The sequence below is a fragment of the Osmia bicornis genome, chromosome 8 (genome assembly GCF_907164935.1).
Source record: "Osmia bicornis bicornis chromosome 8, iOsmBic2.1, whole genome shotgun sequence".
In the NCBI taxonomy this organism is placed as follows: Eukaryota; Metazoa; Arthropoda; class Insecta; order Hymenoptera; family Megachilidae; genus Osmia; species Osmia bicornis.
Window position 1 is genome coordinate 9,282,075 of NC_060223.1, and position 14,584 is coordinate 9,296,658.

General features: G+C 41.1%; 3 protein-coding genes across 5 annotated transcripts in view; 1 reads left to right on the plus strand and 2 right to left on the minus strand.

Moving 5' to 3' along the window:
* LOC114875311 (RNA-binding protein Musashi homolog 2) overlaps positions 1–11,270 on the minus strand; it is an 86,535-nt gene extending 75,265 nt beyond the window's left edge. For 2 of the 3 annotated variants that reach the window (XM_029185456.2, XM_029185455.2), the window contains exon 1: positions 11,070–11,270. The gene's annotated coding sequence lies outside the window, so the exon portion shown is untranslated. The remainder of the gene's footprint in view (positions 1–11,069) is intronic. The other variant, XM_029185449.2, reaches the window with a different exon arrangement.
* A 402-nt stretch (positions 11,271–11,672) lies between these two features.
* On the minus strand, positions 11,673–12,940 carry LOC114875195 (proteasome subunit alpha type-2). The gene is made up of 3 exons (XM_029185200.1): positions 12,829–12,940; positions 12,172–12,504; positions 11,673–12,097 (listed from the first exon to the last, which is right to left on the minus strand). The coding sequence occupies exons 1-3, from the start codon at positions 12,936–12,938 to the stop codon at positions 11,767–11,769; spliced, it is 774 nt and encodes a 257-aa protein (XP_029041033.1). The 5' UTR covers positions 12,939–12,940; the 3' UTR covers positions 11,673–11,766.
* An 8-nt stretch (positions 12,941–12,948) lies between these two features.
* On the plus strand, positions 12,949–14,511 carry LOC114875194. Its single transcript, XM_029185199.1, has 4 exons — positions 12,949–13,344; positions 13,416–13,706; positions 13,780–13,998; positions 14,090–14,511. Exons 1-4 carry the CDS (start codon positions 13,236–13,238, stop codon positions 14,410–14,412), a joined length of 942 nt encoding a protein of 313 aa, XP_029041032.1. The 5' UTR covers positions 12,949–13,235; the 3' UTR covers positions 14,413–14,511.
* Positions 14,512–14,584: the final 73 nt, after the last annotated feature.

Here is a 14,584-nt window from a genome sequence, read left to right on the forward strand (position 1 = left end):
ATTTGCTAACTATTTTTTGTTACACGACTCGTTCGTTGGGGTAAACGAAATTTTGTAAAAAACTATCTTCGTGAAACGCGAATAAAAATTTCATAAAATCCCTCTAATGGCTACCGAAGCAACTCGCTCTAGTTGAGTCGTTCAAAATTTCCTTGGGACACAATTACCTGAAAGTAGCAATTACCTAATTGCTCAAATTACCTGGATACGTTGAGTGGCTGGGAAAATTCTGTCGGAGAAAATTCGCTAACAAAAGACACGATTAAACGTACCATCCTCCCTTTCCTTCTCTTTTTTTTTGCTACCATTGAACCTCGAATTACATTGTTTACAACTTGAAAAACAAAGGATTTCTTCGGGGAGCGATTAAAGATTCATCGAAAATGTAATATCGTTGAATGAATGCAAGCTGCGAGGAATAGTTAAGCGGAAGAATATAAGGTGCCTTTGGAAACATAGTAAGAACACTAGGAGTTTAAACACGATCGCTAGCATTCGTTCATTCATCTTTCCAAGCGGAGAAGATGAAGTTTCATCCGTAGCCAAGTTTCCCGGCTGGATTAGTCATGAGCTGGATTAAACTGCACAGCCTATTGTATCTTGGATTTACTAAACTTCAAGCGGGCTTGCGGAAGCCTCAGAAACCGATGGGAAACGAGGAAATCCTTCTCGGCGTTGCGACCAAGCATCGCAACACCGACGTTTCTTCCGATATCCTTTTCATTAATTAAACCGAAGCAATTTGTTGAAATCGACAACTCTGATACGATATCTTTTTCGAAATGCCCTTCGAGTTAATTGTCAACGTTCGAGATAACTAGTCGGTACAATCGAAAGTTCGACCTATTCTCGTGGAAATAAATGAGAACGAAGGAAGGAAGGAAGGACGAAAGGATAGTGACAACGGCAGAGAGCTAGTCCTTGGGAACTAGAGGGTCCCGATCGCTCGTAAATTCACTTTCCGCTAGTTTTTTTGTCATCGAGCGACGTCGGACACGAAAAGGGCGGCGATAAACTTCACCAACAGTTCGCACGCAGAAATCGTTTGTCATATATCCCGGATAGGCGTATTATGCGAAAATATTAATGCCAGCCATTCGAGCACCGGCCATTCTCTGCAGAACACCCTTAAACTACCAACTTGCGCGAATACTTTTACTTAACCCCTGATTCTAATTACTTTATTATCGTTGTACAATGAATAGCACGGCTTTCGTTTTATTTTTCAAATAGAATAATTTCTATCCACCAGCCTCGTAAAGTTCAATTTCACCCCCTGTCGTTGTCATCAACGACGATCGTAAAGGAGAGCGCTTCGTATTATATAAACAAATGCCACCATCTTGGCCGACGATCGTCCACGATCAATATTGTTTTTCAATTTACCACCGGCCCTGCTCCTTTTTTCACCTTTCCTATCGACCAGCTATCGAGATTAAAAATTATTATCAAAGCCTCGTCACAGTGTTGCGGTTACTACTCTCTCTTACCGGTTAAATATAAAATATAATATTACGATGAAATATTGCTTCGATAGAAGTAAATATAAAAGACAGTGATTTGACAGAGGAAAAATGTTTAATTTTCCCCGTTTAACGATATATATTTATTTGATATACTGTAAACGTACGTGGAAAATTGATAGATCCTGCGTTTGATATGACAGCAGAGACCATCGAAAAGAGCATTAACGTGGACATTTTTATACACCCACTAATCTTCCATTCGCGTTCGCGTATAACCGGGTGAAAAACCGTGAGAGAATCGATATTCGGTCAACCGTACAGAATAATTTATCTAATTGAAATTCTTTTTAATAAAAAGACTTTCCAGGCTACAGTGACTTATCGTACAGTTTGATATTTAAGTTCTTAAAAATACCTTGTATTTTTAATGAAGTACATATCGATCAGGTTGGAAGGACTCCGTTTATTCGGCATTCTGCTCGCGTGTTCACTCGAGGAAGGATGAAGAACTAATAAACATATGGTCGCGATAATTCGAGTGTTTATAACTGCTGGATACTAGTCTTCCACAGACTCGACTCGACACCTGCGTCAGCCTTGTTTACATCAATTTCAATACGGAATCACAGACGATATTACGGTGCGTCGCAATCAGAAGCACGGATAACAAATTGCAGCCAAACAATTAGCCATCGATTTTCAAAAGGTATTATAAAATAACTATTACATTCGATTTCGCGCGTTACGAGAAGAAAAGAATTCATGCATGAATATGCGTGCATGCACCACCAGTGTCACGTTACTTTTAATAACATCATATTTTTTTTTTCCTACGCTTTTCTAACGCTCCACCGTCGTTCTCCCTCTTTTTTAGTTATTTTTCCATTGGCTCCGGAATTTTTATGAAAGTAAGTCGTGCTGCTCTTGCGCCCGGTAGCCCGATAAATTATTACGTTAATTATAAAATATCCGCCCTTCGGCACACGGTCTCGCCCCTCCGTTAAAAGGTTTAGAGGCTCTTTAAAGGTGTTTCAGATACGACGATAACAAATTTTAATCGCGTCACGGCATTTAACGCAAATCTGATGAAAAATATCGGCAATTCAGCGCACAGGGGGAAAAATATCACTGGCGGGCTTTGGAAAATCGTTTTTCCAAGATTTTCAACAATAAACTTTTACTTTATCGTTGGGATAAAGCTTCGAATATATTTATCCAGAGTAAAATTTCAGTAACGTTTTAATTAATCTTTTTACCGTATCACTTCGATGAAGCTTTAAATACTTCGAGATAAAATTAAATTAATTTCGTGATTCGCGTTAATTTATTAATAATGGAAATGGAAGGTTACCAGTGAAAATATTGCACCGTTTTACAGGCAAGAGGAGAATTTCACTGGCATTTTTAGGCCGGTCGTTTCGTCAACGCCTGTTTCAGTGAAACGCATATTTTGACCATCACTGGTTACCAACAAGCGTAATACAGCACCGTGCCTGGTCGCGTTAAAATAATCGAGTTAAGTGACTGTATAGAAAATAATCTGATTATTTGGGGCGCGTGTCCGGACTCGTTAACCATGATACGATCATAATTCGCGTCCCAACAAACATCCTACTCGTCTTTGCGTGTACGTCCACGTTCGCCAACTGATAATTAACGACGTTAAAACACCGATGTGTTTATTTAAACTACCGCTACCGATGTAACCAACCCCGGTGATTGCGTGCTACGCGAACATCGTGACAGCAAACCACTTATCGTTACTTTAAACGTAAACGTAACTTTAATTAAACGTTCCGATTCCAACTGACCAGTTCTGACTTGGTAAAAACGCTTCAAGGAAATATTTGGGTTAGACATTTTTTTCACTGGATTAAAAATGAAAACGGAGAGGAGGTAAACGTTATCGGCAGAAGAACTTGGCAATTTGTAATTTACGAGGCTTAAAGAGACTCCACGAAAGTAGCGAACAAGCACACCTGGGTACACCGCGTAAATGCACGGAAACTTGGTTTCATCTTCTAAAGAAAACAAAACAAAGTAAGTGTACGAAGTGTTCGCGAACCGAATACAAAGTGGAAAACTTTTCTTTCCAGTGGCATGAATGATTCACCGAGGATCTAGAAAAAGAATCGGTCCAACCGTGTTATCCGCTTGTTTCACGAGAATCACCGTGTATCCTAATTTCTCTAGTTCAGTCGGAAAATCCGTGTCGCTGCTCTCCGGTCGATTCCCGACGAAGGATTATTAAAATTTCATTTCCATTTCGTTCTCGACCGCTAAAGTGTTTCGAAAGGCCGCAAAGTCTCTGCGGAATATCTTGAAGCGGCTAGCAATTACGAGCGGCTTTAATTAAAAATCCACTAGAACGAATTAACGTTACCTATTCACGATTTCTATTCGCCGGGTCTGTAAGTTCAACAGTTACACGCGTTACTCCTGGAAACGTGTCCATGGATGTGTTTTCATCTCGAGCACCGAAATAACGACCAAGTACACTCGAGCCGCAGCAGAAGGATCGTAACTCACGGTTCCACGAGGATCCACCTATCGATCCCGGTAGATCCTTTCGTACCCTCGAGAATCCGATGCAAAAAAACGAAAGCACGAATGGCCGAGTATCGAGGATACGCGCAAAGCCAAAGGATTCGCCATATTTCCAGCTCGCGCTTTTTCTTTCCGATACAATTTTCTTTCTCGAAAGATACGACTATTACGATTTGTAATAAGCATCGACGTTAACGACACATTTCCAAAGATCGATAAACCTCGATTCGCGTCGCGCAATTAGAAAGGCCTGCATTAATTAAACTGATGGTGTTTAAATTTCCACGAGGCGCGATGCTCTCGTGAAAATTATTTTCCTCCTTTCATCGTAACTTGGAATCCTACCAGCGACGCGACGGCGCGTCGAGGCGACTCGTTACTTGCCAAGAAATTTTTCGCCTCGATCACATAATAAGTTAATGGACTCGCTTTTTCGCGCTGTTGTTCGATTTCGAAAACTCTGAAGGAGATGATACAAAAAAGAGAAGCTGCACTCATCGGCAATCCGGCCATAGACAAGGACCTTGAGCCTTGGGAGAATTAATCTTGTCGGTGGTGGTAGAGGCGTGAAGTAGGTAGAAACTTTGGTCAATTACGAGGGTCGAACCGGAGCGACCCTATAAAGAATGATCGAACGGTGAGTGTGACGATCGGACACGCCTGCAAATTGTATCCCCTCGATTGAATCCCTTTCTTCCTCGCCTTTTTCCCTCGCAGACCGTCAACCACCCCCCCCAACGACAATTGTTTGCGACGATATCAAATTTGATCGCGACAGAATTAAACTCGGACCGTTTTAGATAGTTCGCGAAATTTTCGTCGTTGCTCGAATAAATTCTCGCACAATAGTAACCGAAGACAAGAGAAGCAAAGCGAGCAGGAACACGAGAGAAGGCTACAGCCATCTTAGATACACGTAGATGAACAGAATTCTGTAGGAACACCTTCGCTGATGCGCCAGTGAAACAGCCCGCATTGTCTTCGTCTCGAATCTCCATTGTTTTATTCGAGCTTGAAACCACCCTTTCTGACGCCAGTCTGAATTCAGAGATCCGTTGTCTACGAGAGCAACCTGGTCGTCGCGTTTGCTACGTCGAACACGTAAGGTAGCTTCTCACGATTTTTCTTTTTAAACGACCGTCAACGAAAATCGAGAGAGGAAAATGAACAACCCTTCTGAGAATGATAACTTTTCGCGGCGTCGAGGAAGAAATTGTCAGGCGAGGGCTATTGAGACGAGCAATCGATACGAAAGCCTGTTCAGCGAAGTAATTAATTGGCTTAATCGAGGATGCAGGATGATGTAGAGGCGGGCAAGATAATCCTGATGCTAAGCCGGTGGCTGGATATTTGGTGTCAGCGAACGAGCGAGCGAACAGGCTGCATTAAAGGCTGGAAAGCATTCAAAGAGCGATCTCTGAACGCGGCAGAGGAAAGCAGAGATGCTGGCAACCGGTGGTTCTAACGACGGCATCCAGTTACTGAAAGGTTCGCCTTAGCATCGTCGACCTTTCACCCGGTGGATCGCGATCGGCTTTAAACGATAAAGTGGCTAACTAATCGCTGCTACGCGAGCCTCTTGCCATACGGTGTACTGAGGGAGGAAAGGAGATAATGGAGCGATGCCACAGGATGCACGGGGCTAACCGCAGCCCAACATCCCCCGTGAAACCCCCGTACAAACTCGCCTATCATCGATATCTCCCGATAAACTCGATCCTACCGCGAGCATCTTTATTTATTAGCTTTTCAAGAACAGCGAAGAATGTTGTATCTATTTTCCATGAAATCGACTACCACCAAAGTCGTTTCTCATCCTTATCACACGCTTGTATACCGTTAAATTCGTCCTAACCGTGTCGGATAAGTTTGAAACTTTTTCTTTCTCGAATGATTATGCGAGATGATATTTGCCCAAGTGCATAACCGTGACCAACTGGCTCGTTATTTCGAACTTTAATAAATTTATCAGCCACCATAAGTCTTTCGAGGAACGGGGCAAGTGTCATAACTCACAGTTTCCAACTTCCAGAGTGCCAGTACATTTTGCATTACAAATAATACGGGTGTCGCGTATAAATTCTTGTTTGATACGAAGCGAGTCGTTTCGAAAGTTTCAACGAAATACAAGCCGCTAATAGAAACAGAGTACCTTTAACGTTTTGTTAATACTTTCCACGAAATTAATAAATATTTCTTCCATTTTTGAAACGTCCGAAGATTCTCTCTTCTGTTAGTTTCGATGGTGGATTAAGGCGTACAAATTCGCGAAGACACGATGGAAATGATTTTGAAACTTTGATAAAGATAGTTGCAATAACCAGTGTTTCTCTGCCCCACTATTTTCAGGAATGTACCATTCTCTGCGCAGGTCTGCCAGCTTTCTCAATCGATAATTTTATGTCCGTTATCAATTAGACGGAGTCGGAGAGAAAAGCCAAGACACTCCGATCCGGGAAGAGAAAATATTTCACGTGGAAACAACTTGTAATGAATTATTTGGAAAACTGGTCGGAACTCGAGAAAACTTTGCGTAAAATCGCGATTATCGTTTCGACGATTTCGGGATCGAACCGTTTGAATTCGTGTCGGAATGCTTAGAGATTCGCGGAACGAATTACAAGTGCATTTGCTTCGAATTTTAGGGCTCAGCCTCGGTCGGCAGATTCGGCCTGGCTTTTGCAAAAACAAGTATTCCTATATCTCAAAACTTTGGCAATAGTCCTCTCTGCCGTGTCGGCTGAATCGCGCCCCCGCCGAAATCCGGAACTGGCTCTGCCTATTCGTTCATATATGAACACCGGGAACACATACTCCAACGAACGGCACGTTGTTTCAGAACTTTCCAGTGAAACTGCTATAATTCAGGAACCAGCGGGGAGAGGGTGCAATTAAAAGCACGACTTTTTGCCGCCGTTTACATTTAACCTGGACCGAACAATCGACCGCGAACCACGACGAAACGAGGGGAATTTTATTGCTCCGTTATGGAAAACGAAAGATTTCGAATCGGAAAGGATTTGTTCGAAGGAAAAATAAAAAAAAAATAAAAAGGAATAATAGTAAAGCATTCAAATCAACTTGCATTATCCGCGCTCAAATTATCAAGCAATTTTACCTCCATAATTAAAAAAGCTTCTCGTTTCTCAATGGTAAACGGTAATGCATTTCTAAAAATGGAAATGTATCGACGAGAAAAATGAGTAAATTGCTGCGGATAAAAACTCGGGGACGATTTTATAACTTTATCGTAATTCGAACGCGTTTCTCTTTTCATTTGTCGCGTTCGTTCTTATCGCGTTGACCGACACTCGGATTCGCGAGAAACCTAGATCTCAAAGCTGGTGTTTGTGTTTTCCTTCTGAAACGATGCACTGCGTTCGTTTTCCAAGAATAACTCGACACGTGGTAGCGGCTATTAAGGTGGTATGAAATAACGTTGCAGCAACGATAGTATCGATTGCAGGTCGGTTACGGTACGGTTTCGGTATTAGTGATTTGCTAACAAACTCGTCTGAACGGGTTTCAGCAGAGAAATCTAATTCTTACGTATTCGTTGTACGCTCTTGTTTACCTACGATATAGAATTATTCAAAAATAAGAAGGAAAATATTAAGATAAATCTTTGAAATTCCTATTCCGTCGAAATATCGAGCGCGAAAGGATGGAATGCGGGCCGCAAAAGGACGGAAGCTATTGGTTGGCAGGAAATAAATCAGTATGACGAACCGTGGCAAGAGGGAAAGAGAGGGCGAGACTAGCCCATAATTTGACATCAGTCCTGTTCCGTCAGTAACTCTGGCTTAATTACATTCCACGATGCTCACCACTCATTGTATTCCCGGACAGAGTTATGTTTCCCAGAGCAAGCACAAAGACGTCTTGAAACTGGAAAAGGGATTCCTTGCTAACGTGACTGACTACCGTTAAAACGCATCGAACCGCGCGTATCCAGCTGAAATTAGTTCATTTTGATTCGAAAAAGAATTCGAGCAGTGTTACGAGCAAAGGCTCTAGTACTAGAAAAATGGCGGGAAAAGATAGATCGGGCAACGATCTAATTTTATCCGTGGCTAGAAAGGGAGGATCGGCTCTACCACACGGTGAAAAGGGAAAACGAGCTTTAACAGGGTGGCTTGTGCAGGCACGGGATGAAAAAAGCTGCTCATCGAAGCTTGCGACGACGGGAAACCGAAGCGATCGACGTCATTCGAGGCTGCTCGGGCTTCTGGAAGCTTTGATCGCTCGGCCGGATGCCGTTTCTCGTCGAACAGACAAAGACATCGCGACGAGCCGCGTTTGAAACGAAGAAGGACATCTTCTATCTATTATATTTTGCTACCAAGAGCTTCGTCGAAAATATATGGACCACCGGCCACCCAATCGAACCACCGCAAGGATCGCGTTCGAACGCTGACGCTTAGGTAACTATAATATTAGTCGCTTTTCAAGGGTAAAATCACCGTAACAACCCCTGCCACGCCAATGATTCATTCTTAGAGCTGTGTCTAACGAAACCAAGGGAGATGAAACGATTTCGTTGATTACTAAAATAATATGGTATCGAAAGCAAAAACGTTTTTCTGATCTCGGAGAATGTATGAAAGTGTTCTTTCGTAGCAAGTGCTATTCATTTCGCCAACGTCTCTCAGGATACGACAAGACGAAGAAAAGTAGAGGACATGTCCGATAACCGAGAGTAAGCGAGACGCTGGCGAGAAAATGTCTGGCTAAATTGCTTGTCTTACGCCCTTCCTTCCTTCCTTCCTTCCTTTCTCAAAAGCTAGCGTACAACAGATGGCTTGCCGTGACTTTGCGCCTTTTTTGCGGGGATAAACGATTAAGGGGACTAGAGATAGGAGGCAACCCGAGATTGACTCGATGAACCGAAAACTCTTTCGTTTCCGTCTAACGACACGCCGGAAAAACTTCCGAGTCTTTCTCGCTAAATGACTCACAATTTTTTTTTTTCTTTTCATTTATTTTAAACGATCCTCGCGGTAATTTAATGTTCCGTTTCGATACCCGTATTGGTAACAGCCTCCCGCGTATGCGTTTATTCGATATTCGATAGTAGCCGCGTGTCAAATAAACAGCGAATACCTGATATCGCGGACTATAACAGTAACGAGAGGAGTTGAAACGATCGTTATCGAACTAACCGCACGATCATTTAAGCCGAAGCTTCTCGGACACGAACAGCATTGACATAGTTTAAGAACTTGCTCCACTAGATGGATTCGCTTCGGTAATGTGGCTCGAGCTTATAGCTGCAAATATCTACTAGCGTCGAAGAGTCGACAAGTTTATGCTAATCTTTGAAAGCTTAACGACTAACGAACACGAAAGTTAAATGAAAAGAAAAAATAACAGTCGCGATCAGGATGAACGTTACACTTGTTCGAAGGTGTTAATAATAACCCGAGCACGTAGCTCGACCAAGGAAATAGCATCGCGCGTATCTAACGTGCAATTAGCCAGCGTGTAATTTCACCCCTTAGCATCGCGTTGTTGCGCGCGTTAAGTCCACCCGGTGGGTCTGATAAAGAAGAAATAAAAGGAAGGGTACGAAGGTAAATGCCCGTTGTAATTAGACTTAGTCGAGAGACGCGACAGATGCGTCGCGTTTTTGGAAACAAAACGCAAAGACACGAGACTCGTTAGTACTTCGTTTGGAAGGCGAATTACATCTTCATCGCGTCCCAAACAAATCATTCTATCGTAACGCTCGATAGAGAGGAAAGCTACGATTCGGTGCGCTCTCCCTTCGCTTTGTACTCTCTGTTTTGCTTCGAAGTGCAATCGAAATTAATTAAAGTTACGGGCGAACCGTGTTAAATGGAAACGGTTAAACGGAGTGCTATCAGGAGGTGTCGAATCTCAAAGGTAACAGATCGAAGGGAAAACGGAAGGGAAATAAGAGCGACAGCAATAGATCGTGAGAAAGTCCGATAGCTTTTTAGAATTTTTAATAAGCGACACCGGCACGCTCGCGATTCCTCGCAAAAGCGGAAATGTAAATTCAGCGCTTTCGCCGAGCGGAAGGTGGAGGACTGGCCGGCCTCTCGTAATGCCGGCATTAAAATTGCAAACCGTGCAACGGGTTTGTCGAAGCCTTCGTCTTCGCGATTCTCTGTTTCCCTCTCAACCCCCTTCCTCGACTCACGGCTGCCTCTCCACGGCTATGATTGTCCGCAGAGATCTTCGAGTAGCAACGTGGAAACAGTAAATGAAAAACCGGCGTTAGTCATGAAAACGCGTCCGCGGCTGTGGCTACGGATGCGTCATATTAAAATCCAGCATTGTTCGTCCCCGATCCAGTCGTTTCCCCGACTCCGGGAAAACGAATCGCAAGAAAGGGTGGGAAAAAAGAGAAAAGCGACATGACGAGCATTTATCAAGACGAGATTAAAAATTTCTCTTGAGAAACACGAATCTATCGATTGATCGTTAAATATAACGTTTATTGTCTCGTAATGTCCTCTACCGACGTTTGAAATTAATTTCATGAGTTTACTTTGTGGCAATACCAATAACGTATTCTTTCATAAGACCGCCATTTTTGACGCCATTTTTGACGCCATTGTGACGTATTATTATACTCGCTTTTGACTGATGCGCGAAAAAAAACTTTTTTTATTACGAATAGTTTTACGTTATACGCCAGAAAAAAGATGTAGGAAGCTATTTGAAATGACTTTTAACTTGAAATGACCTTCCTGACCCACGAGGGCATGTATTCGATAAATAAATACTTCTTGTCCCAGTCTAACTTATGGCGGACATAAACAAACAGTCGACAACGCGATGTGCCTATGCCACTCAACAGGCGGCTTTTGTTCGAAATACATTTCGTTGCAGATTCAAAGTATAATAATGCAAAAATAATGACATATGTAAGAATAGAATCTCGATGATAATACTTTCGGTATCGAAAATAAGTGCAACATCGAAAACAGCACATCGATACCGCGGTTGGAGTTAGTTTGCTGTGTGCATCAACGTGAACCTCGCGAAATAGAAATACATTTGAAAATCTGTCAACTATAAACTTACCTCGGTACATCCGTTGACAGGCAGCCCGACGAGGCCAACACGTGTTCTGGTTGAGTTGTATTAACACTAATAACCACCAAAGAATGACAGTTCAATGAAACACGCGAAACAAACCAACCGGCCGGCCGCGCACTCACTACGAAAATGTGTTCGCGTTCGCGCACGATCGCGCCCAACCGCCATTAATGTCCGTGGTACCCTCTACCGGATCTAAGATCAACTAACCTCTGTGATTCGTTCGACGGAAGACGCCACCGGACATATGACGAGTTCCGTTCGTTCTGCGCGTCACTCGTCTACGCATGACTCGTCTGCGCATGACTCGTCTGCGCATGACTCGTCTGCGCATGCGCGTCGTGCCGCGAGCAGCATATCCAGTGAGCGTATATTCAGTATACTCTCTGACCTCCGACGCGATGTATGCGTTTCATCGCTTCGTATATTTTTGTTCACCCTGTATATGATCATAACTATGAAGTTAGAAGAATAGAGGGCCTCTGTAAACTGCGCGAATAAGTATACGAAAATTCAAATATTATACAGAAATTAATTTTATAATTATAATTCTATTTAATGGATGTAATAAATAACGAGATAATAATGTTACTTTAAACAAAAAGTTTTATTGTAAGAATCTAGTTTTTTCGCCGTAAAGTGTTTGAAGATCACTGCAATATTATATAAAAATAAATTGAAATTAGGGAATATTAGCAAGGTAGTCCTTAACGTTGGAAGGATCCAATCTTCTGAAACCGTTTGGATCGCAAATACCAACTTCTATATTATCAGCAGTCATTTGACCCTCGAATCCTTCCTTTAGCGTTAAAATGGCAGTGTGGACAGCATCGTCTAGTTCCAAATCTTCGCTATATCGTTTTTCAAGGAATACCTTGCCATTTACAAAATTTTTACCCATCGCAGTAGCTTTCCACGCGAAATATGCACCGGAAGGGTCGCATTGATATAAGCATGGTTTTCCATTGTCCCAGCCACAAATTAGTAAAGATACTCCAAAGGGTCTAACTCCTCTGTAATTTCAATTGTATAGCAGGTTAATTATATTAAATGTTAGATCAATTAAAACAAAACTACATATACATACCCAGATTGTGTGTACTCCTGCATAAGCATTGCAACTCGTTGTACCAGCTGTGCAGTTGGTATTGTCTCTTGATAAATAAGCTGGTACTGTTGTGCCATTTTACGAGCCTGTTTTACTAATAATCTATAATCTGGACCCATCCCACTGTAGATCATTCCAATATGTTTTGTGATGCTTTCTACTTTCTTCACACTGTGTTCATCGTATAATATAGACTTGTGCTTGTTTTCAGTTGCAAGAACAATTCCATTGGAGGCTTTGATACCAACACTAGCTGCTCCAGCAGCAACAGCAGCCAAAGCATATTCAATCTGCACTAACTTTCCAGATGGGCTATTTAACAAAGTAAATTGACAATTATAGTACATAGATATTTGACGAGTCATTATGCACTTCCTTCAAGCTTATGCATTTCCCAGAGAAAATTAAATAAAGTTAACTTTTGTATAAGGTCTTAAACAGAAAATACTGTGTAAAAAAATTTGATTACTTAGTTAACGTGCGTTTAACAATAAGTTTTGTAAATTAATGCAAGTAATGCATTGCTAGGTTATGTTTACGAAAACCGAATCCGTAAAATTGTATGACACGAAGCATGATATATTAAATTTAATTTTCCCAAAGTACATATCTTAATAAAAACATAACAACATTTACCTGAAAGTAGTTAACGAAAAACTATAACGTTCCGAAGACATGACAATTAGTTTGCAACAATACCCGTTACTAAAATACTGTGAATATTTAGCTATAAGGTTAGACAACATATAAAACTGAAATGAACCATATACCGAACAGTGTTAGGAATATTTTTAATTTTATAAAAGTGGTAAACTTTACTTTGAAATTGTGAACATCACCAAGAACAAAAATGTCAATTTTATATCGGACCTCGTGATTTGATATTTTGAAGAACAATCTAAAAGTAGATTCCGTCGTACAAAAATCATTAATGAATCTTGCAGAATCTTGTATGATAATGCAAGAGATGTCTAATAAAAACACATGATTTCTTCGTGAAGTTTACTAAAGCGATTCAATAATCTTCTAAAAAAGGAAGAGAAATGGCCGACGAAAACGGGAGGAAGTTGGATGAAGAATTATACGCATGGATCTCGACGATTCCATTCTCAAAACCGACAAAAAATTTAAATCGAGATTTCTCGGATGCTGGTATCTTTTTCGTTTACATTATCTGTAGATCTTTAGTTAATTTTTTTATAATCGAAGCGACCATTCTTTAGTTATGATGGCGGAAATTCTCAAAGTATATTATCCCCGTTGCGTTGACCTTCATAATTACGTACCAGTTAGCAGCATAAACACGAAAAAAGAAAACTGGAGTTTATTGAATCGAAAAGTATTGAGTAAAATTGACATGAAGTTAACTAAAGATATGATTAATCAACTTGCAAATTGTCAGCCCGGGGCCATTGAAAACGTCTTGGTAGAACTGAGAAATAAGGTCTCGAAAAATTCCGATTACCAAAATTCCTCAAATATTTCAGGCGATTACAAAGACTTTGTTGAAGAAGGTATACTAACTTGTTAATAATAACAAAGAAAAGATTAATGGTAGTATTAAAATAGTATTAACATTTTATTTAGGAAAAAAAGAAGAGGTCAGTGAAAAGGTGATAGCGTCAGACAAATTAACGGTATATTCTGCTGATCAATTAACTTTAAATACCGAGCCGAGCAAATCGATTCTCGCTCGCGTCAGGGAAAACTTTCTTATTGTCCTGCAATGGTTCGTTAGTTGGTTTTTTGTTTGGAATTACATCCCAAGCATAAAATTTCAATCGTTAACGTATTCTGAAAATCCACGTAAGTTACCGATAAACCTGACGGCTACGTTAAGTCCATTCTTGAAAATATAAAAATACTCGAAGCATGTTATTTTTCGTGTTTGTTCAAGCGAAAAAGGATGTTGAGTCACCTAGAACTGAAAAAATATCAGCGAACGACGAGGAGGAAGAGAGTATCTCTCGTCAGGTTTGCGCGCAATTAAGACAAGAGTTACGCGAGAAAAACGACGTTATTTCTACCTTGAATCACAAACTTGCGTATCTTGAGAGCGCAATGAAACTTCAAGATCTCCGTATATCCAACCTGACGTCGCAAATCTTGCAAAATGCCGTGGAATCCGAGCAACTTGGAAAAATGCAAACGAGCGACTTGCAAACCAAGTCCCGTCTACGATCACCGATCATTCGAGAGAAAATTAAAATCGAAGTATAATGTCTATGAAATTGAATAAATATCTCTTCAGGGCATGAAACGAAACGAATATCGCTTTAGTTTTTCATCGAAACTCTGGATTAGAGATAGAAAATGTAACGTTCCAAAGAAAACTTCATTATTTCTTATAAACATTCCAAAGATCCTGTATTGTAACTTCCAGCGTAAATAC

Excerpts from the sequence above, each read along its gene's own strand:
- LOC114875195 (XM_029185200.1), bottom strand. The coding sequence starts at position 12,938 with ATGTTGTCTAACCTTATAGCTAAATATTCACAGTATTTTAGTAACGGG. Across the intron at positions 12,505-12,828 it reads TTTTCGTTAACTACTTTCAG|CCCATCTGGAAAGTTAGTGC; the intron begins GTAAATGTTGTT and ends TTTGTTAAATAG. Across the intron at positions 12,098-12,171 it reads CAGGAGTACACACAATCTGG|AGGAGTTAGACCCTTTGGAG; the intron begins GTATGTATATGT and ends TTGAAATTACAG.
- LOC114875194 (XM_029185199.1), top strand. The coding sequence starts at position 13,236 with ATGGCCGACGAAAACGGGAGGAAGTTGGATGAAGAATTATACGCATGG. Across the intron at positions 13,345-13,415 it reads TCGAGATTTCTCGGATGCTG|TTATGATGGCGGAAATTCTC; the intron begins GTATCTTTTTCG and ends ACCATTCTTTAG. Across the intron at positions 13,707-13,779 it reads CAAAGACTTTGTTGAAGAAG|GAAAAAAAGAAGAGGTCAGT; the intron begins GTATACTAACTT and ends CATTTTATTTAG.